The sequence below is a fragment of the Hyposmocoma kahamanoa genome, unplaced genomic scaffold, assembly GCF_003589595.1.
Source record: "Hyposmocoma kahamanoa isolate Upper Pololo Valley unplaced genomic scaffold, ASM358959v1 88, whole genome shotgun sequence".
NCBI lineage: Eukaryota > Metazoa > Arthropoda > Insecta > Lepidoptera > Cosmopterigidae > Hyposmocoma > Hyposmocoma kahamanoa.
In genome coordinates, this window is record NW_020654466.1 from 5,547,659 (window position 1) to 5,573,545 (window position 25,887).

General features: G+C 36.8%; 2 protein-coding genes across 2 annotated transcripts in view; both read right to left on the reverse strand.

Annotated features, from left to right (window-relative positions):
* Positions 1-14,956, reverse strand: part of LOC113235642 (BMP and activin membrane-bound inhibitor homolog) — a 120,541-nt gene extending 105,585 nt beyond the window's left edge. The window contains exon 1 of the mRNA XM_026471463.1: positions 14,629-14,956. Within this exon, the coding sequence (XP_026327248.1) occupies positions 14,629-14,734 (106 nt within the window). The 5' untranslated portion in view covers positions 14,735-14,956. The remainder of the gene's footprint in view (positions 1-14,628) is intronic.
* A 6,739-nt stretch (positions 14,957-21,695) lies between these two features.
* LOC113236002 (fibroblast growth factor receptor 3-like) overlaps positions 21,696-25,887 on the reverse strand; it is a 24,118-nt gene continuing 19,926 nt past the window's right edge. The window contains exons 6-7 of the mRNA XM_026471928.1: positions 22,597-22,754; positions 21,696-22,034 (exon numbers count right to left, since the gene is read on the reverse strand). Coding sequence (XP_026327713.1) covers positions 21,933-22,034; positions 22,597-22,754 — 260 coding nt within the window. The 3' untranslated portion in view covers positions 21,696-21,932. The remainder of the gene's footprint in view (positions 22,035-22,596; positions 22,755-25,887) is intronic.

Genomic DNA, 25,887 nt, shown 5'->3' on the forward strand with positions numbered 1-25,887 from the left:
GAACGGTTACCATGCCGGACTGCCACGCAGAGGTCCCAGGTTCGATTCTCGGGCCGGGAGAAATATTTGTATGACCTACATTTGTTTCTCTCGTGAGTTTGGGTGTAATTTGTGGTTGTCTATATGTGTGTCCATGGCACCCGCGACACAGGGTTTCCCTAGTGCAGGGCTATGTTGAGTGTGTGTGTTATTAAAAAAAAAAAAAACTTAATCAAAGTTTCATTTTGTAAATACGAAACACTTGCTTAGGTCGCCATCTTTGCTTAGTCGAAATCAAAGTTCGTTTTATTACAACTGCCTGAGTGGCCGAACGGTTATCATGCCGGACTGCCACCCAGAGGTCCCTAGTTCGATTCACGGGCCGGGAGAAATATTTGCGTGGCCTACATTTATTTCGCTCGTGAGTTTGGGTGTAATTTGTGGTTGTCTATGTGTCCCTGGCACCTGCGACTTAGGGTTTCCCTAGTACGGGACTATGTTCAGTGTGTGCGTTATTATTATTATATGTATTTTATACTCCCAAGGCCTAAAAGATTAATTTTGAATTTATTCTTATTATTACTGTAATTGTTATTATTATACATCTCCTCTTAAGAGCTGTATTTTATGAGTAAAGTCAAGAACTTTTACGAAAGGGGAATTTTAGAAAAATGGCAAAATATTGCAAATCAAAATGGTAAATAAGTAATTGATTAATAATAACCTTAACGCACATACCCATAGCCCCGCACTAGGGAAACCCGGGGTCGCGGGTACCATGGACACACGCATAGACAACCACAAATACACCCAAACTCACGAGAAAAGTGAATATTTCTCTCCGCCCGGGAATCGAACCCGGGCCTTGGAGTAGCAGTCCAGCATGATAACCGTGCGGTCACTGAGGCAGTTAATATTTAATACTTATTTTTTGAATGATAGAAAATATCCTTTGATACCGCACTAACTTTTTGGCCGACCTTATACGCCAATGATGTTTTTTTAAAACAACTATAATTATAAACGGCTGTACCGCAATACAAGGCCCGTAATGGAAAATGCAGGATGTGATCCGCGGAACCCATGCCAGTCTTAGCACTTTGACCCGTGCTTTAATTACATACTAATGCGGCGTGAAGTTAATGCTCTTTCTGTGCTTTCGTAATTGGATAATAAATCTATTATCCATTACAATCTTTTGTGTAGGTTTATTTTTTATGTTTAATTGTGTACACGCAATAATGATAGTGGCGCAATAAATTCCAAGTTCCACGTCGATTATGTTAGTGATAGTCATGCACAGATTCAGAAACATGCGTTGCAATCATCACGTGTAAATTTACAGGTGTATGTATAATCAATCAATCGTTTATATGAGTATAATGTTACAAATACTCGCGTATGAAAGCTGAAAATTGGCTTAAAAGCGGATTATCTGCCCTTCGTGTCACGTATAGTCTTCGAAATCCTTACTGATGTGACGTCTCTAGTACAAATCCTTTTAGGGGGTCCATTCAGAACCTTATAATAACTCAGTTGAAGATTCCTTTTAATTTTTATTCACGACACCCGAATCGAACGTCAAACTGTCGTATCCGAAACCAAACTGAAATGACGTCACACCCGTACGATTACTCGAACTTCTCAACTACGGCAAAGGCTACAAACGTTATTCAGAACACAGTTATCGCAAGGAAATTACTGAACGTCCAATTGTTTACGTTTATGTTTGATGCAAGACTAATTCAATTCTATATTTAGGCCTTTAAAGTCTTAGAAATGTATATATAAGGAGTTTCGTTTTTCTTATAATCTATTTCACCGACTAACTCCTAAACCTAAACGCTATCGGATAGCGATATCGTATTTGAATCCGAATCTAACGTTTAATTCGGAACGTTCTGAATAGCTTCGAAAGCGCCCTTCGATTCGAGAACGATATCCAAGCCGACGATTCGGTTAAAATATCGAAGAGTTCTGAATTGGGGTCCTGATGTGACAAAAATCTAACTATACACACAAATACAATAATTTACTTTACTAATAAACCAACGTTTGGAGTTCTTTACGGCTCCCATGGTTGTGGCTGACTAAGATCATATTTATCATTAACCAATTATCTTTAATGGTAATGAAAATCACACTATTCTGAACTATAGTTACAATGGTGCTTGTAATTATCACGGGACAAGTAAAGAGCCATTATGTTGGTTTGTTTGAAGAAACAAAAATACTTTCATTTTCAATCTACTTCTTTACTTTGTAGAAAAAAAGTGGTAATAATAAAGAACATAGCTCTTTTTTCTCGTTTAATCTATAATTAAACCTTGTACCCGTAGAAACAATGCTTGTAAAGGAACGTTGTCCAGCTGAGTCATAGTTCTCATTAAAACATGTATGAGAGTCTATTTCAAAGTCTTTCGGGAATTAGAATTGGTACTGAACCGATTGTGTTTTGTTATTTGAACACGTCACACAGGATTGTGGATTGAAATGATGTTATTGTTTATAAGTTTGATAGACTTTTAAATGAAATATGGTGTTAAAAAATAATTACTGGTAACATCATTGACTTACAAATAAATGGACGACGGGTCTAATACAAAAACCACGAAAAAAATGTCCCAAGTCAATCTATTCGAAATTTAAATTGTAATGTCATCGCAGTATCGCGCTGTCAGTAGAACAAATGAAGACTAAAGCGGAGTGTCGCGCTCTGTATACGATTTTAGCGCCTTACAAGTGCGGACACTTTTTAGCGCGGACCCGACGTCCATATAATTGTAAGTCAATGGATAACATAGATAAAACTTTAAATATTCGATCATACTAATAATAAATGTGAAAGTAATTCTTTGTTAGGTTTTCACGCCTAAATTGTTGAACCAATATAATTAATAAATTTTGGTACAGATATTTTTTGTCACAAAAATAAATCTTAAAGGGGGTGAAAGTTTATACGGAGAACTAATATAACTATGAAAATTAGCAGGTGCCAGCCAGTATTAAATAAGAAAGAAAATTAATCAAATTGAATAAATGAAAGATTAATTTTTCAGACCTACCATTAACTAAATGTTTTATTTACCCACTTAGGTATGATAAGAAAATGTTACATAGACGCTTCTTCAGGCCTTCACGACATTTTAGACTGGCAGTATTTGCATACTTGCTCATATTGACGGCGCCGGCGCAGCACATGCATATATACATGTAGAGGCTTAATAATTTGCATCAAGAGTTAAACCATCTCCTTTCACTTTGATTTCAAGGATGGTGAGTGCATTACGATGATCTTGATAAAGAAACTTGATGTATTTTTTATTTATATGCTTGTTATTACTTTTATTGTTTTTGTGGTTCGTGAGAAGTTATAAAGCGTATGTTTTAATTTTTTTGGAAAATAAACTTTTTTAGGATTTAAATTGAGACTGATTGACTCGTTCAACCACGTCAGAAAAAAACAATGGAATCGCCTTAAGCCTCGATTACTATTCAAATCGCTTTTGAATTTGGAACACTATGGAATCTTGATAATGATTGGTCGTAGTTCCTAATTTAAAAAGAAATAACAAATTTTAGACTGTCAACATAATTTAAACTTTACCCTATTGGCATATCGTTGAAAGTTCAATACCATCAATACCTATTACTGCCAATTATGTTTTGATTTTATGTTGAAATTTCAATCAATGTTCTGCCATCTAGCGGTTAATAGCGGAACAACGATGAACTCGAGATATTTACTTAGTTCTTCAAAAAGAAGAGACCATATTGCAGCGGTATAAGGTTTGCTTTCATTTCTTGTCACAAATTTTCGAGGTTTTGCACTTGACTCACGATTATAAAGACGAAAATGGTAAACTGAGCTCAAGTTTGCAGAACTCTGCAAATTGTTGGTACACGTAGCATGCAAACTTAGCACTTCTACTGTATTTATTGTTCTGTGCGTTCAACAATGATCATGGGACCTGTATAGAACCCAAAACGTCGGTTTGTTTGAAAAGCAAATACACGCGATATAGACCCAAAAAAAAATAGTTTCGTTACAGATGTGTAGCAATCGTGAAAACCTAAATCCTCCATAAATAATATATTTCTTCGTACATTAACTCTCAGGATTAATACGAGTTTATTTCAAGTATCACCCATCGATCTTGATAATAAATGTAAAAATTTACCATAATCGTCTTTGAACAGGTTTTGAAAATACTTCCTTGATTCACTGGAATGTTCTTTATTTATCTTCCCAGTAATCTCAGGTGGGTATACCTTCCAAAACACTTCCTCAGACATATGGTATACTACAACCCAATGTATGCATACCATTAATTAATTGAATACAATATCTATTTAATAAGATTTTTCCTTTAAGGAATGCTGGATGTATATTTGTACAAGTGCTTATGTCAGTGCATCATAAACGCATGTTGCATTGTAAACGCGAGCTATTTGTAGACTTTATCCACATTAATATTCATTATACAATATGTATTTAATAGCTACTTTTATGCTGGTCACACTTTAATTAGAATGAATGTATCAAGCAAAATGGTACCTAAAATTTTAAGGAAACGGATCATTTTTGTACTATTTGAGGCAGTAGTAGAGTACCAGTACTATGAAAACTTATACATTGTTAATACAAGCTCATTAATAATTTGACTACATCCATGCAATATGCGATGGATCAGAACTGGATCCTTGGAGAACTCCGTCAGGAATTCGGAAGCAATGGACTTCCCTTTAGAAAGAACTAACACGTAAATATATTTCATTAAGTAGTAACTTTATTTCATCACAGACACCAAGACACCTCATGAACCTACTTTAAGAATTTGTCTACAAAGGCAACCATTCCCAAAGCCTCTAACAATTCAAACAATTGAACAATCGGACAAAATGTATAATCATTACAAATCGCATAATGCTTTATAAAGCCATAATAATGCAGATCTGAGTCGACGATACAGCGGCGCCTGCGACGGCGTCTCGCCCCCGTACCGGCTACCGGTATGCGCGTGGGCAGGGTAATTGGATACGCGAAAATCTCGTGTCTTTAGCCACTCATGCGCATGTTTTGACGTCTGATGTTCAACTATATGTATTCTAAGAATCTTGAGGGTTGTTAAATCGGACGGTTTTGTCTGACTTAATGTATTTCTATTCTTTTTTTAAATACCTACATAATTCATAATAGCTGTTTAGTCGTAGGTTAATATTCAATAGATTTTTGTTTAATAACGCTCACACTCACACACCCAACATAGCCTCGCACTAGGAAAACCCTGTGTTGCGGGTGCCATGGACACACACATAGACAACGACAAATTACACTCAAACTGACGAGAGAAATAAATGTAGGCTATACAAATATTTCTCCCGGCACGGGAATCGAACCTCTGTGTGGCAGTTCGGCATGGTAACGGAGGCAATGAACCGCTGTGTTGAACTATAACGAAATCGTTAAAACTTAGACTGTTTTACTAATACAATTTATAAAAATGCGATTAATTAAAGTGATTCATGATAAAAATTAATGGTTCAATAAAAATGTTAAGAATGGTAGTCAAATGGAAAACGAAGGAATCTGTAGTACTACGTTCAATACAAAAAGTAAAATAGACAAAATAAATAAGAACAGGAATAAAAAGAAAATATAGAAAGGAATAATCATTTCAATCAATTGAAAGAAGCTTGCAACCGACATTAAACTGAGCGCATTTGTAAATATAGTGGCAAACTGGAAACAGTGATACATATAGCAAGTTTCCAAATTAAGTAACTTGATCAATATCACCAGATTATCTTGGACCCTTAATATCTAATGCAAAATACAAGAAGAGAGTTCATTTAATATCAGACGTTTCCTTGCAAGCATGTTGACTGACTAAATATGGAAAGACGAGAATTCTATGTAAATTGAGGCGTCCATATATGATGGATCTGTGTTACGGTTAATTTACAAATCATGCAAAATTTAATTAAGAAGGAGTCGTACAGGCGGAATGGAAGTAAATAATTTATGCATGGTTGATTTCTTGTGGGGGGTTTAAAAGTGAAACTGATTGACGAAAATATTAAACCAATACTTGTGTATTATGCATAATATTGATTTTAATTAACTGTTCTTTAATGTTAATAAAACGTGAATACCTACCGACGAAAATGACAAGGCGATTATCTTTGTATACGATATACATTATCGACTAAAGCTATAAACTATGTAAAAAGACATATCACACAAATATATAAATAATGCAATGCAAAATATAAAATAAAAATATTGTATTGGGTTTGTCTTGTGTTTTTCTTATTTTTTAAATCAATAATAAGTAGGTATAGATAAGATAGAAATGTTCCTTTACACGATGGCGCCACAACTCTTCATGATATAACAGTCTAGAATCACCTTCTTGACATCGCACTTCGCATACGTACGGCGTACTTAGTGCATTGCGACAGCGTGTTAGGTCTCAATCTACAAGGCCTTTTCGCCTTTTGAATGTTGATATGTCTCCTTGTTACTTTAAAAAAGTATAATAAGGTTTTATCGTAGTAACGAATGCTTTGAAGTTCACAGTGCTTTCTACGTATAAACTTTATGGCTTTTGAATTTTCTGTTGCCATCTTCTAGAAACACTAAGAAGACAGATATTTTAACAGTCGTTGGATTGACCACATACCACGGTGACCTCTTTGACTGTAAATTCATCGAGCTACAGCACCGACGGATGCTATTGTTGTGGTCACAGTTTTAATGCGTCAAATGCGCGATGTCAAATTGTATGGCCGTTTGCAGAATCATGGCAGTTTAGCCCTTACTTATTTTCTTAAATTTAATATTCACTTATGTTTTGTGATTAAACCGAACCTTGAACCGACAGTCAAAGGCAGAAAACTCATTCTGGCCATTAATTATTTAAGTGTAGAAACATCAGTGCGTGACGCCCGTCCGGTGTCGCGTCTCTTGTATGATAGATTGAAAACCGCGGATTGTCGGCGCAGGCGCCTGGCGCCGCGCTTCCGGCAGCCGGCGGAAGTCAGCTGCAACTGTCATTTGTTACGCACTACTAGCCTCGTTGTTTCGCGTATCAACTTACCTGACGTAATTTATACCTTTTGGATATCATTAAATGTACATTTGAACAATAGAAAGTGTTGTCTATCGCAGTTGTATCGAAGTCTATAATCGTCTTGTTAAGCCTTTCGCTTCTGCCTACGAATGCATAAATCCGTCCAGTATCGATTTAATTGTATTTTGCAACCGCTGAACAAATTTATAGTGTAACGAACTAGTTTAACTGGACTAGACAGCGCAACAGCGCCTCCATGGAACAACTTAAGGCCCCATCTAACGCATCCAAGCGTGAAATCCTGTCACTCTCAATCTCAAATAACATCCCTCTTCGTAATGGGTCGCAATGGTTAATCAAAAGAGTTGCAAAACGTTCCCTCGGTTCCCGACCTATCCCGTAGACAAGACTCCCAGACGGTCATTAGCGTTACTCGTGACGTCACCCCCAGGCGCCGTCTCCCGTCGCGCCGCACTGCCGCCGCCAGTGCACATGTCGTTTTGCTTTTTAGTTTTTAGCAGTTAAAACATCTTGATTTTTTTCAGGATTGGGTTTCCTTCTTTATGGCTCTGTCAACGAATGTTCGATTTTTAAACAGTTTTTTTTGTTAATGTAACGTAACTCCAGGATTCATCAGCCTTCTTTTTGAAGTGAAGTTTTCGTCAGCGACATTTTCTCTTTACTTATCAACGTTTCGGACTATAAATTACAACGCATAGCAGAACTTTTCTCGTTGTAATTTTATATACAAATAAACTGTCAAAATTGTAACATTACTTTGAACAAAATTATTACTAGGATGTTTATTGAGCGAATTTTTCACATGATTCAGTAAGCTGAGGTTTAAAGGATGTTAGAGACTCAGAGACGCGTCGTAAATTTCCCTTCAATTAGCCAAGTCGTTTTAGCGGTGTTACCTCCGTTATCATCAAAAGATTACCTTTTCGAGGGGTGTCTGGCCTTAACACTGTCCGGCGCCAGCGTATTGTGGCGCCGTCTATCCGGCACTTTATTGTAGCTCCTATGTCAATGCAATAAATTCCACTTTTCTATTTATAACGTTTAAAGAAGTAGGGAACAACCCTCGGGATTTTGGGTACTGGTTTTTTTATAGTTGTTAAATTGAGAATCATTTTTGTTATTTATTGGGGAAGTATTTGGAATAGCATTCAGTTTTGGACCAAATTGTGTACCGAGGTAGTACAACTTATGACGCTATGGCGGTAGCGTGTCGACCGCATCTAAGTAACATTTAAATAGGGTTTAACAGCTTGGGACATAATCTTTTAGCCATCGACATCATAACCTAAGGTAATGATGATAAGGTAATAATATAATAACGAACTTGTAACGCAAATTATAAAATAAAAAGTGGATATTTTTTACACACCTACAAAAGACGATTAGACCCATTTTTTAATTATCCCGATAGCTGGATACCTACCATTTCAAGCATAGACATTGCCATAAACAATTCATTGTGTTGCCAGTCATTTATATGTTCGAACGATAAGTTTAAGGTGGACAATTGATTAATAATTTTTTTTATTTTTTATGAATTTACTGTAGTTTTTTATTCAATAATATGTGATAGTACTTGTGGTACATGTTTTGGGCCAAGTTGTAAGGAAGAATAAACGGATCCGTTATTAAATGATTTATTACTAAGCCAGCAGAGTACACTTTAGCAACTCATTTATACTCTGCTATGTTCTTAATTACCTGTATAAACTTATTTCTCCCATACTGAGAAGTATGGCAATGGATGTATTGCACACAGGTATGACCCTGTTATACATTATACTGCTGAAGATATGTCTTCTTAGGAGAGGATTTAGGCCATCGTCTGCATTTGCATCGTCCAATGTGGGTTGGGGACTTCACACGCCTTTCAAGGTTTATAAACCGTTAGCGAGACATATTGCTTGCTACTGAACATTTACAAACACACTTACAACTTAGAAAGTTCTAGACATTCATAGCGCCACAGAAATTCTAACCGTCGACCTTATCGATTGTGAAACAACTGTTTTCCCACTGAGCTATAATATGTAAGTAAGCTATAAAATTTGGTGCTTTATAAATCTAGTACATTATCGATCGCTACGATTCTTCGTCGACAATATCAAAGAATTTTTCTTCACGAACAAAATTAATATTTTTAAATCAAAACATGCACTATAAAGTCGTTATTTCCTGAATCAAAAACCTTTTCATGGTAACTATTCAGAGCGGCATGCGTCATTCTCATCTTTGCAAACAAAGATCATTCTCTCATATACGTGTGTTATAAATTGGGCCGAACGCTTTCCACGAACACTGCATCACGATTCAAAATATACAGCGGAAATAAAAACTTGGCTTGGCTTGGATTAGGGTGTTTAAAAAAAAATGCTTTGGTGGTATTTTACCAAACCAATGTGATATTTTTCTGACTATAATAATGATTCAATTCAGTCGTGAAAATCCTTGCCTTATTGAGGCAGCGTCATAGTCAACAAAGACAAGTTTTCGCAGATGAGACGGACTGCCTGTCCGTAATCTTTTGAATGTCAAATGGTCATTTCGTAACTTGTTCACTTTTCTTTGTAATAAATATTGAAGTTACAGTTGCAAAAAATCAGTTGTCAATTTATTCATAATTTTTAACCAACTTCAAAAAAAAGGAGGAGGTTATACGTTCGGCTGTATGTATGTTTTCCGATTTCTTTTTTTCGTTTGAAAGGGTGCACTCTCGTGGTGATCCTATTGTCATCAAGTCAGAACCTGATGAGGGGATCCTATGGAAATCGAGGAAAATGCTCAAATTTTATGTCAGTGTACTCACCGATTGCTCCGTCAATTGTGAACCGATTTTAAAAATTTCATTTTTTGTTTGAAAGGGTATACTCTCGAGGTGAGCCCTGGTACCGACGATGCTGTTCCGGGTTCGTTTCGGCAATCACAAATTACTAATTATTTTCCGCAAATAAAAGTCGACTTTTCGCTTGATACATTACGTTTAACCGACAATTTGTCGGTTAAACGACCGTCACCATCACAACCAGAAAAAAAGTATAAAATGTAAGTATATAAAATGTACAAAGGAGTCCGTAACAGTCACATTGTCACCAAGAAGTCAGAATCAGATGAGGGGATCATATAGTTATTGGCTTACAATAATAACGCATAGAATGATAGTTTCATATCAAACGAACTGTCACAAGTGAGGCAAAAATCAAATTCATGTAGGCTAGTTTTAGTAGTAGGTTAATTTTCGGTTTTAGTGAATATTTATATAAAAATACAAGTTGAAACGCTTTACTTCCTTGTAGAATGTGATGTTAGAATCTATTTTATGTTTATCTGTCGTATTTTTACACTCATTTACCGCACATTTCGTCATTTTTAGCTAAAATTCTGGAGCTGTTCGCGGTGCAAGTTGACCTTGAGCACTGAAGGCCCGCCCGCTCGTGTAGACCCTTTGGGAGCGCTTCAATTTGCTTCAATTTGTATTATTCTAAGGTTATTGGTTTTTTTAATGGAAAAGTTACAATTATTATATAGGTTACTTTTTATTGCGTTTGCATCTCCTAGTTTTCTTTTAGAATTGGATAGAAAGTCGCCTATTGTAGGATTCTTTTTTTTATCGTATCGATGGTATACGCTATGCTTGCTAACGTGGTGAAAGGGTTTGCCAATCGACGGAAGGTTCTGGCTGATTGTTGCCCAGGGTCCGCTATACGTACAGGAAAGGAATGTACTCTATGTCGTGCGGAGAGACTCCTTCGTTCACTCCTTTACCTACTTTAACTGCCTCGGTGGCAGAACGATTACAGTGCTGGTCTGCCAAATATTTGTATGGCCTACATTTATTTCTCTCGTGAGTTTGGGTGTAATTTTTAGTGTTCTATGTGTGAGTCCATGGCACCCGCGACACAGGGTTTCTCTAGTGCGGGGCTATGAGTGTGTGCGTTAATATTATTATTATTATTTTAAATTGACTTGGCATATCGTTGGGAATAGTGCAATTACGCGTAAATAACATGCGTTATGAAGTTGCCATTTCGGTAAGTTAGTGGCCAAACCAAGTCCGCGTAAACATCGTGGCAATCAATTTACTGGAGTCTATTGTTATCAGTCCGTAAATACTGACTTAATACTATGCAAAAATGAATGTCGTAGCCATTGAAGTAACAAAGTAATAACGTTTAAACCATCTCCTGTAAAATTTGATCTTGTGAAGACATACGCCATTTACCAATGCTACATACCCGCCTTTGCACTATCCCCGACGATATATTGCATAATTCACAGATTTCCCGAAACAAAGTATCACTAATAAGAACTTCTAGATGGAAGAATACGCTACACTGACAGTAGCAAGGCAGCACATTAATATCAATTAAATTATCTAATAATTCGATTCTATAAGCAATGCCATTTTCTTTATACGATTCACTCAACGATTCGAAAGCACTTTTGCGATGCGTTCAAAAAACGTGAGCAGTGTAACCATTGCACGCAATGGTGAAAGCCGGGCAAGAAGTTCATTGACGATGCTACGAAACGAATGTGCCGATATACTCGCGGTAACACGTGATACGTAGAATGAAATACAGGATATCGGGTGAAATTCCACAACGACGTTTTTATCGCAATGAAATATGAGAAATGTGGTGAAACGATTGCGTCATATCATTAATACTCATAAGTTTGAAGGTTCCGGTGTCTGGCCCTTCGAAATATCAAACAATCTTTAATGTCACTTATGAATTTGATATTATACAGGCTATCAAAGGGGATAATATACTAAGTATGCTTAATATGGAAGAGAGAGATAAAACTCTTTTAGTCAAGATTATGTAATCGAAGGCCAACGCTCTGGATTATCGTGTCCAGGAGGCTAACAGTGTTTCTTCTTTGGATAGCTATATATTATTGTTTATTGATCAACAAGGCAACTTCAAGTTTAGCCTCAGATGCCTCAGACACAAACACAATATTTACATAACATGGAACATCTCGTACTAAATGAATATGTCATCGCAATGAAAACCATTCCGTCCGAGTTAACCGTAGGTTTTACTTATTTCGATTAATAAGCCGTCACTTTGGCAATCTGCATAATCTAGTATGGTATCAGTTACACACTGGCGCCAGGTCTGCAGCTTATCAGATTCTTGTTATATCGATTGGTGACGTCATAAACCATATATAGGTAACTTAAGCGTAAATGTCGGTGTATTCAATAGAATAGATTCAAAAAGGTTTGATGATGGTTGAAGATTTACGAGGCATTCTAAAATCGGAACATGTTTTACTATTACAGCTATATTGCTCTGAAATCTGAGAAAATTACCCGCGTGAGTGAATTTAATTAACTTTAGGACCAAGGTACAACCACAAGTTTATGAATCAAGCTATGCTAGTTCTTAATTTTTGTTCCAAGTATTATTTTTTATTAGTACAATTCAGTATCAGATTTATCTATTTAGATTGGCGCAACAACTACCGCTTTTAACAAGAAATTTTTGAAAAACTTATTTCATTTTATATATAGATACTTGTTATGTACGCTTTTGCCTTTAGGAACCCCAAAGCTGTTAACTTCCGAACTATGGGAGTGGCCCAGCAATATCCATCCACACTGTATTCAAGGAAATACAACAACGTGAAGGACAGTGCGGCGCAAATAATCTGCTTAGCAACAACCAATGGCACGATTGAAGGATGATTGTAAATTATCAAAGAATTCATAATGATTTTGGAATTATTACAAACACTTTCGTGTTCCTATGTGTAGAACTTCATTTTTACAAGGATAAAGATGTTATTCCATTATATTTTTCTACAGCGTACTTTTGTCATTGGGCCAACTCTTTTCCTGTTGCGTACTGATTTTGATATTCAACAAACGTTAGTAAATGCCATCATGAATAGTGTACAAGTCTTGAAATGTTCACTAAAAGGTCACCACGCCAGACTTTTTATCTATGTAGCAACAGTTATGTCATGCTAATCGAAATCGGTGATAAAGCCGAACACAAAATCGATTGGAAAACGGTATGAACACGGTATTGTTTATAGAATTTTGCTGTTGGGAGCGCAAAATTTTGAAATTTTATTTTATTGCTGGGTAAGTAATTACCTATTTCAGCAAAACGATGTTGTTGCTTTTATTTATATATTTATTTTATAGATAAGGTACATCAACATGATCCCGGTCCAGGTCTAGGTGGCTTCTTCTACTACGTAGTTGACAGCGACCACACCATAGTGTCAATCTAATATTCTGCAAGTCCCAGTACAGTGCTTTGCAAGTTCATTACTACAAGGGTCTATCGGTTGTTATTAAGGCAAAAGAAAGTGATTAGTTTGTCAATAGAAATGGCTTATTTTGCAAAGTTGTAATGGCTATATGTACAAAGTAATTTTAATGTATCTTGTTATGTTATTGACCTCAAAATGACAAAGAAAGCAAAAAAAAGTCCTTTTGCAGCAGTTTCTCAAAATGGCGTTTTTAATATCACAGTGTATTGGTTTGATACGGCAGTACAGAAGATTAGCAGTTTAGCTCTTTGGCTTTGCTGAAGGTTGTAGGTTTCATTCCCTAATCAAAATAATTGGTCATCTTAAAAGTGTGAATATCTTGTATGTGATTTCTGTGTAACTTTTTAAAGCGAAGTAAAAAATGTGGTGCAAAATATAGTAAACACAATAGTTGTGGTGTAAAATATAGTTAATAATGTTAGCAGTTAGTACTTTAATTACTCGTTATACCTCTTTCAGTTGCTATATTTCGTTAATAATATAATTAAGCATGAGGTTTATAAGTTTCGTTTCAACAAAAATCAGTGAAAGCAAACTATATAAAAATGCGTAATTAGGGTTACCACTGTAAAGCGGCGGTACGTAGTTTTTTAAAATACTGAAATCGAAGTAATGCTATTTAACCAGACGGTTAACACTTAAGTAAAGAACAACTCTGAAGGAAAGAAGTTTGTTGTAGAAGTATAGCAATACATCCAGGCGAATTTCTTTACTCCTGTATCTATACTAACAGGTGTTACCTTGGACGAATATGTTACACAGAGACCACACCGGTCTTAATAGCCTTGGTCTTATGTAATAGTCTGAACTTTAAACTCGATTACATTAGTTTAAGATAGAAAGGCAAGTTTCGGAAGATTTAAGATTCGGTATCCTCGACCCGAGATAAACTTTAAACTTAACACTTTATTTAGCGCTTTATCTTAATGGTTAATTATTAGCAAACGGGTCTGCGGTGTCGTTAATGCAAGTCGATAACCAAAGTTTCCAGTAATTTTTAAAGAATTGTTACGAGGTTTAGAAGATCTAGCACTAATCGATGGTGTTATAATACATCGAACAACTTTGTCAATGATCTTTATAAATTAAATTGTGTAGTTAAAATATACTATGTATCATCTATTTTTTTTTTTCAACACATTAAAACTTGTAGGTACAGTATGAGTCTTTTAATTGCACCCTTTTTAAGAAATAATTACTTTTGTTAACGTGGTCCTTCGAGCCGGATATATTTCTCCAAAAATATATTTCAAAATCTCACCTGTCAAACCAAGATCCGCAGATTCAGATGATGCCTCATCACTGTATGCTGCTGACAACTGATAAAGCACCAGTACCAAACACACGCCAAAATTCATCACTGCCATTGTTAATTACGTCTGTCACCGATCACTGAATCCTAGATCCAAGCATCATCAGTCATTATAAAAATAATCAGGTCTATTAATAGTTAAAAAACTTTATCACGTTAGTCACTATTTGTACGTTTTATACAACGTTCAATCACTATTCACTTGTTTATTAAAACACAAGATTTAATATTTATTTTTAATGAAAGCACTAACCACGCGTTCCGAGTTGCAAAGGAAACACCGACACATACTCCCCTAGCGAACGTTAATGCTCGACTGAATTTTAAGAGAAGGGCAAACCGCAAAGCATGAGCGAGACAGCGAACCGATGTTAGTGCGGCTGGTACCCTTGTCATATAACACTTGTCGATAGTCGATATCGATAAGACAATACCTACTTAATATTTTCTTAATTGTGGTTTGTTACAGGAGCTACAGGTAAACAATGTTAATGTGTGTATACATCATACTTTTTTTTATGATGCCTAGTGACGGGATGAACAAGTCATATGCCTGGTTCTGTTGGAACTGTGCCGCCGGTGTTTCTCTATGGTAGTGAGATAAGTCGTGTCTCTCAATTTAAGTGCCTGGGTCACTGGGTAACCGATAACTTGTATGATAGTGCCGACATGGAGAGGAAGAGAAGGGCCCTGTCTGTTAGATGTAATATGCTCTCCCGCAGGTTTGCTCATTGCATCAAAGATGTAAAGATCTCATTATTTAAAGCATATTACCAAAACTTTTACACAAGCAGCCTGTGATAGAGTATACGCAGAGAACCCTGAATACATTAAGGGTGCAATATAACAACGCTTTTAGGATGCTAATGGGGATGCCACGACACTGTAGTGCATCATCATGGAGGCGCACGCAGATGGCTTTCATGCCATTATGCGCAAGAAGGCTGTCTCACTCATGATGCGTGTGCGCGGCAGCGCTAATAGCATCCTAGCCGTTGTTGCCAACGTGTTAACTACACGTGTGTAGGGTAGTGGTCTAGACGTGGCATTTCTCTAGAATTAAGTAATTTTGTATTGTACTCACCATACCACGTAAGAAAAATTTACTGTATTACTAACATTACTATGGACTATGGTTGGAAATAAATAATTCTATTCTATTCTATTCTATTCTTACACGAAACGCCTGTCGGTAGTAGTAGTGCAGTGCCACTCAGAGCTTTAAATCGCAAAGATCTTCAGTTCACTGCCACTGTGCCTGTCAACATAAGTTGAGAAGTCCCATGAGCTTGTAATTTCACCCTCTTTCACACTCTTACCCCCTTCAAAATCGGTACGCAGAAATGTGAGCATTACTGTTTGGCGGCAGAAAAAGATACCCGTAAGGCATATATTTAACAAGTCTTTATATTATTTTACTTCTGGAAAGTGAAGAATTTTAGAACTAAGATTGTTGATCATGTGTTGCTTATCTCGTCGATAACAATAAATATACGCGGACTAATAGTTTCTTATATACAAATTAAAATACTATTTTACCTGGCGCCTTGAATAAATCAAACGACATTGTCAATTGGGGTTTTTTCTGTAATGGTCATAGCAAAGTCAATTCGACTTTAGCCGTTCGTAACGTGTAACGGTTTACATTTTTATGTAAGCCGTTGTTATTTATTCAAAAAGTTTTTTCTGCATGGTAAAGCACAGTTTTTAGTTAATCTACATACCTAAGTAGTTATTCATACAAACATATATATAGTTTACATGACATTCCTCGATGTAAACTTAAGAAATTTGTCTTTTAAATTTATCGATATTTTCATTCCGATAGCCAGACAACACTAAAGTTACCAATGAAAGCTAGAGCAAGCATAAAACAATGCATTTTGATCCTTATTGCAAACATCTTCATACGAAACAATACTTTACAACCTTATGCAATGGTTATAAGGTGGATATTAGAGTGTTTGTCTAGACGCCGGCGCTCAGTTTTTGCATCGCCACCGCAGCCGGCGCGCGCGCACATTGCAGTTAGTGGGTTGTCCACGAGGTGCATTCTTGGCTTTAGCCGTACGTTTTTTTTGGTTGATTCTGATACCCCATTTATTTCGAGCAGTGTTGGGCTCTTGAGTCGAAAATTATATTTCTTTAAGTACTTACTTTAAAGTTCCATTGTTGCTGTAAAAGTTACATTTTCCTTTTTTTAAATTAATCAGTATACCTAAGTATTATTATGAACGATATACATAATATGTTTATGTAATACTTCGCACGGAGTCAAGTAAACATTAACTTGTCTGTCAAACCTTGAGAAGCCTACCGTTGTGTTATAAAAAAACATTACTTTGTACTTAAACATATTAGTACAACAAATCAATCTACAAGGAGGTATGCCCAAGAAATATTAAGCTTTAAACAAGTAATTGATAGTTTCAATTTTGTTTACAGCATTTCTGAATTACTTTATTGTTTAATTTGGGTGCATTCGTAAACTAGTTAGGATTTACAATAAGAAATTCAGTTGGATTTCAAACATGTCGACGTTCTCGAATGTTAGGTTAGAGTCGATATCTACCTCAGCCCAAATTCCAATCTTGCTAGTGACAATACAGTTCAATTTGCTTAGGTCAAGCGGTAAGGACGCTGCCGCTGGCTTTATTTCAGAACTTATTTTTTTTACCAACGAAATTGAAGCCGTTTGAAAAATGTATATCGTATAGTATACGTCTTTTATTTAGTTCAGTTGATATAAAAAGAAATCATTGGTACCTATGTAAACGACGTATTGAATACAGCGGTTTTTTTTTTGTAAAATTTCAAGGTAAGCTTGTATATTTTTTCTTACGTGAAAATTTTTAGCAATTGTATTTTCACACCGTATAGTAATCAGTGTATATTCTCAATTTTATTATATATTATTTCAAAAGTGATTGATTCAACACATTCGCTGGTATATGGAATCAATCAAAGCCATTTGGGGTAGTAAAGACTCTTAAAAACAAAGGCTACTTACATATCACAGAAGGTTAAAGTTACGAAAAATGTAACCATCTGACAATATACTGATTTCATAAGATCTCTTTTTAAGGTATGGTGCATTTTAAACCGCTGGTCTTAGTTCGTCTATGTAATTGTAACACATAACACTTATTTAAAAGATTAAAGCCAAATTACATTTTTGCTTCTTTTACCACATCCTTTTATTTGGGCGATTTGGTTGCACAAATCATCGGAAACGTTAACAAATCGGAGTTAGGTGAATCTTGAACTTTGAGAACTGGAGATAGAAAGTGATACTGACTCTTCCTTGTCACGTTCTAGCTCCTCTATCAGCTCGGAAGAAATCGAACCTAAACCTGGATTTAACGCACTCATATCGTCTCCATCTAGTCGTTGTGGTAGTCATCGCAGTTGTGGTAGGAGTTCGCAGCCGTATATCTAATAAAATCGTATATCTGTATCCAGAAAGTCGATCAGCGGAAACTCACCAGCCCAGACCAGCCCCAAAGTTTTCTACGTTAGTTTCGATTATAGTGACCCTCCCTATCGATCCTGAGGGTAAACGAGAGGGGCGCTATAACCTGTGCGCGCACAAGAACCTTATGAGTTCAGGTTCTGACCCCAGATCAGCCAGTGTACAGGGTTGTCACAGACCTCTGTCAATTGGCTTCATTCGGTTCTTTGAAAGGCTAGTGCCTCGGGTTAGCCGCCCCGGGTGCACGTACAGTACCCTCCCTCTTTTCCAGATAGGTACCGGAGCTGTAGGCACGCTCACTTCTCGTTGCGCATTGCACAACTAGCGATTGCCACTTCCAAATCTCCTCATTGGTGGCGGAGCTGTAAGGCACGCTCACTTACCGACGCCGAAAAACAACGTCTCTCCAGTTCCCAATAACTTAAGTGGCTGGAGGGACCAGAGGATATCTAGCTTATCCTCTACTAGCTCTCCGGGCTAGTGCCTGCGACAATGTCCGGATATAGCTTCCAACTTAAAGAGCAACTCACGTGCCTCACGAGTCTCCTCGCTTCTGGCCCTCAACTAAATCGCTACTAAGACGCGCTAGCTGCTTACGAAATAGAAGCCCCGGCCACACCCAACTGGGGCAGACAAACATATCTGTCTCTGCAGCTAATCACAAACCCCAGCGAGTCCATACCCAAGTGCGGGTCCACCAGAGACGCCGGGTCCAGTAAAGGCGTATCACTGCGTAGTCGTTCGGCTGACGCACCGTCATCACATAGATCAAGGAAGTGGAGGCAAATGTCATATGATGATAGGGATCAATTGTGGTGGGTACCCATCTCCCCCAACGACTGGAACTTGCCGCCCACCCTTTGATTATTTTCTTGTCAATACCTGACTCAATAAACGTTTTTGGTATTTTCATTAAAGCACACTCATAGTAAAATGAATAAAGATCCCGTAGACGCTAAAGGTTTTGTTTAATTTAAATAACCTTAAATATTACAGCGGTTTTTTCTTAGGGGGTACGACTAACGCAACCTTACCCTCACCGACATGCCTACCAGTAATAGTTGCAGTGCAACGCAGAGCTTTAAAGATATAAGGAATACTGTCATTGTGCCCGTTACCCTGAGACATAAGTTGACAAGTCCCGTGTGCCCGTAATTTTGCCAACACCCTTAACCCTTGAAAACCGGAACGCAGTAATGCTCACATTACCGCCTTGGCGGCAGAAATAGATAAGGTGGCAGTACTTTCCTGGACGAACTCTTTCACAAGGAGCTCTACTACTTCTTACTTCGTGTGTATTGTTGAAGCGAAAATGATGCCGCGAGTCGCGTGCGTGGGTCAAGTTTTTAACAAGCACACAATATGCAGATACATCAATCTGTCAAACATGTCCGTGTCAAAAACGATGATTTGAAAAAGAAATGCAGTTTACCGGCTTTATTGTCCCTTTAAATTAAATAATGTTAATACTAATACTAGATTATTTATGTTATTTTGCTTACTAGTACTGTAGGTAAGTATGGATTTTAATCTGAAATGAATGTTTGGAATTGTTTACTAATTTTTTGCTATTTATGTTCTTACATTATTACGTGAAAAACCGGTGTTTCATTCACAATAAAACGTAGAACATTTTGAATACAATTGTTTATATCGAGTTCTTAAGTTTTGATAATAATATTAATGCAAAGCACCCTACAGTCGTGTAATAAATCAAAATGATTCCGTTTGGGTAGCAAAGCAAAGAAATACCGTCCCTTACATTATTAGCTTTTAACAAACACCAGGTATGTTAAAAACTTTTATCTATTAAAATACCGTCCGTAATGTAAGTCCTCCATTTCGGCTAGTGATATTTAAAAACGCGTTTTGGCTTCCGCAAATTTACCGTGTACCCGAGTAATTACGGTGTGCAGCGTCCGAGTCTCTTGTTATCACATGGCTATACCAACCGAGACTGTGAGAATTAAAAAAAAACCTACAGGCCCACCAAATTGATTCCAAGCCTTTATTAATAACGCTACGTTTAAAACGACGTTTTAAACATACATTTCTTGTCCATACGTATGTATAAATAATTGTGACTTTTTGATTGAAAAGAAAAAACCGACCTCAAAAGTTTGGATATCGGTTTTTTTCGATTTCCATGGGATGCCCTCATCAGATTCTGACTTCCTGGTGACCACCACGGGAGTGCACCCTTTCAAACAAAAAATAATTTTCAAAATCGGTCTACAATTGACGGAGAAATCGGAAAACATACATACAGCCGAACGTACAACCTCCTCCCCCTTTTTTTTGGAGTCGGTTAAAAAAGTTACTTTAGGTATTTTACTAACGTAACGAATAAAACACCGCCCTATACAAATCGGCCGAGGCTTTTGGGCTTCCAAATGTATATCAAAAAACTTTACTATAATTTCGGCTCTCACAAATTCTTGCATCTCCTAACTATCGTGACTAAAATAAGGCAATTTTCAAATCACGTCACATTTTCATCTCTAGCTTGTGTGAAACTATCAGTTGCATTCATATACAAAAAGATTGACATACGTTAATAAAGCGGTAAGAGATGGACTGCCTGTCCGCAATTAATGCGTGCAGTCGTGATCAATTTCAACTGCGTACATTCGAAATTTCACCTCCAGTTGACAAATCAGTAATTTTGACTTTGAAAATGGTAAATACCTCCGCAGTTCCTTATTAAAATCACGTTGTTTCCGACACACAAAAATATCACATAACCAATCAAAGTCAAAATTGCTGTTTTGCTCTTTAAAGTGCACAGTGTAAAGTTTGTTATAAAATTAAAATGGATGATTTCGATTGTGATATATTAATTTCCTTAATAAAAATAAAGTCAGCATTTTGAATCGTTAAATGTTCTGATTACAGGGACAACCTACAAATAACATCTCTGCTTCCATTGTATCGACACCAAGAAATATACTGAGTTTCAAGCCAGGCGCGCGGCATAACCGCTTGCAGTCAGTTACGACTGCATGCAGTTGAATAAATCGACTTGCAGTTCGTCTCGTAACAGCGTAAGATCGTGCGTTACGACATAAATACAAATATACACAATAATGGGTTTAAAATGTTGATGGGGTTGCCCCGCTTTTGCATTGCATCTACCATGTTTGCAGAAGCGCGGGTTGATGGCTTCAATGCCATTATCCGCAAAAAAACAGCCTTATTGCTCAGCATACTGAGGGGCAGGACCAACACTATTATACAGGTCATACCTGATAGAGATTATTGGATCTGGATGCGGGTGAGAGATCTGAGAGTCGCTGCCTCTTCTTATAATTTAATTTTTGTGCAACTATTTATTATTATTACCACTAACCTAGTCTTTAAATTATATTTGTAAGTTACTAACACTGTTGGACCTTAAAAAATGTGTTTTCTGAATAAATAATTATAATATTATCATTATTCTTATTATAAATGTCTTATAATGTATAAGGATGCAGAATTCAGATCATTTGAAACTATCACTATAAAGGGTTTGAAAGAAAATTGCAACAAGTAATTCACAGACATTTACTGTGCAATAGACAAGGTAACAACAATAAACATACAGTCTTTACAGCTGTGGCTGGAGCCAGCAAAGATAACACGTTTGGCGAAAGACAGCGCCGTGGCATTCATATTCTGTCCTTCCGGTTGTATTGCCATTTAAGCCATTGTTTCTACTAATAATTTGTTAAACGTTGGCTTAAATTGCATCTCTGTGTGGATAAGGCAGGATATAGATGCTCTCGGGCTGTCTTTCACCTTATGAGGTTAGTTCGCGGAGTTCATGCTCGTCTTCTGTTGGGGGGAATACGCAGTCGAGGTCTACGTATAACTGCTTCTGTACTGTTAACCGTTCGACGATCTGGAATTAGAGACAGTTTTTTAGCTTATGTGATAGAAACTTTAAAAAAAATACATGAAATACTACACTTTTTTTTTGTGATATCACGTGACGGGACGAATACGTCGTGCCCCTGGTGGTAAGCTACACGTCTGTCCACAGCAGTTGCAGTGCCACTCAGAGCTTTAAGCAGCAAAGATCTAAGGAGCACCGCTATGGTGCCCATCACTCTAGGACATAGGTTCCCGAATTTTTTGTCTCATCATCCACTTAGGCAAGATTTCCACGACCACAAAAATAATTGAAAACACGTATTTTTTATATTAACTTAACACAAAAAATCAGAAGGAAAAAAAATATATTTGTAGTGTAGTTTATATAGATCTTTCAAGTATTTTGTAGTTTTTTTTTGTAGCTGGTTTTTAGTAGCAGTAGACCTGATAGGACTTCAGCGTCCACTGGCCACTGGGTAGGGACAACTTTGGGAACCTATGCCTGTAATGTCGCAGTAATGCTGACATTACCGCTTGGCGGCAGAAATAGGTAAAGTTCTACTGCTGCTAAATAGGTACAATCATCACACCTGTGCAAAACTGGGTCGATTTCGAGGGTCCTCTGCCCAGCAGTCAATCATAAGCTGGTATAGGCGCGGGGAGGCGCGTGCAGGCTTCGGCAAGCGCATTCCCCTCGCTAGGTACGGCGGTACTTGATGATTACTTAACTCTGAATATGGAAATCCTCCTGAAATTTGAAAAAAACACATATTAAATGATATTGGAAAATGATTATTCTTTCGTAAGGTCGAAACACAAAACTGCTATGCGACGTCACATCGCAGGAATCTACGAGATCGCACGACGCATCGCAAGAATTTGCGAATTGTTAGTCTTCTTTGTGTTTTTTTTCTACATTTGCTTATCAATAACAGCAGTGCAACACTCTTTGAAGTATCCCTGTCGCTGCCTAGTTTAAAAAATACGCTTAGTACCGTTGAAGAGTGAGACGTTTTGCTGCACGAAATCGCGTCGCAGCAATTCGCGTCGCAGTTTTCTGCGCCGATTCGCAGCTCTGTGTTTTAACCCTAAAGTTCAAGTAGAGGGTTTTTCAATAATTACATAATAATTGCGACAAGTGCAATTCGTGTAGATTAGTTAGAAATAGTGTTTTATTATATTGTATGTATGTATGTTAATCTTTAACGTATATATATTTCAATAAAACGCGGAATAATTAAAAAAAAGATATCGAGCTGAAATTTAATGCAGGTGAAATAAACAGCACGTTTGCAGCGGTCACACAGCTGGTCAAATAATCGATCTACTCAAGAAGAAGTTGAACAATCTCGCGAAACGGTCCGGTGGTATGGCCTCTTCGCTCATGCGATCTAACGCCACTGGCTTACTTTTTATGCGGTACGATAAGTCGTTGGTATATGCCAACAAGTTAACAACATCAAATGAGCGCAGGAATAATATCAAACGCAAAATTGCCAACGTTTCGGCCGATGTGTGTGTCCGAGGTCCCAGGTCCGATTCCCGGGCCGGGGGATTTCCCCCCGTTTTTTTTTGCCTATTTGTATTGCCTACATTTATTTCTCGTATAAATTTGGGTGTACTTTGTGGTTGTCTATGTGTATGTCCATGGCACCCGCGATACAGCGGATTTCCCTAGCGCGGGGCTATGTCGAGTGTGTGCGTTATTATTGTTATTATTATCGTTAATCTATTAACTAAAGCGAAAATTGTGTTTTAAAATTATCGCACTACAGAGTACTAAAAAACCGATCTCAAAAGTGCGTGGACTTACATCTATTTACCAAGTTTTATTGGAGTCGAAAAGTGCGCGAAACCGGATTCATCCCTTAGTTTCCCACCCTTAGAGGTGGAATATTTTCGTCAAGTTTAAATGAGACCAATAACTGAGGTACCCCTTTTCCAAAACAAAAAAAAAGAATCATCAAAATCGGTTCCCAAATGCCTTAATGAGTTATCATCATACATAAAAAAAACGAAATCTTTTTACAATTTTTAAGTTAGTTAATTGAATTTTGACTGGGACACGTATTTGTTATTTTAATTTTTTTTTACTTTTTAATTTATATTTATTTTTATATTATTTAATTATTTATATTAATCTTGTAGTAGACCCATCTTGTAGTAGTTGGTCGAAATAAATAATTTATTATTAGATTATTATTGTTAAATGCAACATACAAAAATAAAGCCAAATTATAAAATATGGTTCTAAAATGTGTTACTCAAGCGATATCAAAATTGCAATTGATTTTTAAAATTTATTTTTAGAGACAGGCGATCCGTATTTGTCGAATTGTGACTTCGGGAAGAAAGTCGGGTTAATGACCGCTATTGACATACTGTTTGTGTTTTTCTGATAAATAAATGAAATAAAATAAGTGGCACAAACTGTAATAACTAGACTTTACTATTTTATCATCGATTTTATTTACAATTTTGTACCAATTCGAAGAGTCTTACTTGACTGTATTAAAAACTTTCCCAATATTAATTATATTCCCTTTCCAATACCTAACTCTCGAACAACACTAAAGCTTGGATTCTATAATTATAATTAAATATTACTAAAGTTAACATAATTATATTTATACAATTTGTTTGTTCGAGGTTATCGTGTCGACATAGCTGGTAGAATAAGCAAGCTGAAGTGGCAACCGATTGGGGAAGCGATTTCTTTAGTGGAGATTACGGCTCGGTAAACGCCCTATGTCCAGATGCAGTGACGATTTGCGAAAGACTGTTAGCAGCAGGTGGATGCGACGAGCTGAGGACCAGACGAAATGTTACGTGATGACTCAGACATTTCGGCGCCTACTTTCCCAAACTCTGACTGACTCTGAAATACTGTAGTATTTATGCTGAGTCAGGGCCATTTCAGCACAAACTGTAGTCATAAGTACATTAAAATTTTATCAGTTGTTATAGTATTTGTTAGTTTTTCTCGCAATATGTGTTTTGTATAAATGTGTATAAAATTAATAATGAATGTTCTAAGTGCTTTTATGTTATACTCTGTGAAGTGATTGTAAATGTCTTGTTTCTGTTTGTATTTGTGCTGAATAAACGTGTTATCTATGTATCTATCTATCTATCTAAGTCACTGAAATGCAAAAAATGCATTGTATATACAAATTTTGCAGGCTAATTTCACATCATATTTCCTTCACATTCACACACTGGCTTTTGCCTATTCTTAAAGTAATGCAGCCAAATTAACATCCTTCATAAGAAATTTAAAATAAATAGAAGGTTTTACTATCTCCTGAATAAGATAACGGGGTTATTACACGCTTTTTTGTTTTTATTATTATACGCTTTATCGTATAAGATACGAGCTTGAGAAAATAAGGCATTCCATTCCAGACCCATTTAAATTTAAAGAACCTTTAAGGGCGGCAAATTAGGGGATGAAACCGGTTTATAGGATTACACCCACTTTCCGTTCACCGATTTCAATAAAACTTGGCAAATACATTCTTCTTCTTGTCGAGTCAATGTCAGAAACTAGTAGAAATCCTGTTTTATATGCAATGGTTACAGCGTTATTAAGACCGTAGCTATATCTATATATGTGGAACACCTTTTTCCGACCATTGGTTATAAATATTTCTTTGGCCCTATCTATTGCCTTTAGCAGGTCTTTAGCTGGTCGGACCAGGGGCATGAGAGCAAGTGAAACATAATAATAATAATAATAATAACACACACACTCAATATTGCCCCGCACTAGGGAAACCCTGTGTCGCGGGTGCCATGGACACACATATAGACAACCACAAATTACACCCAACCTCACGAGAGAAACAAATGTAGGTCATACAAATATATTCCCGGGAATC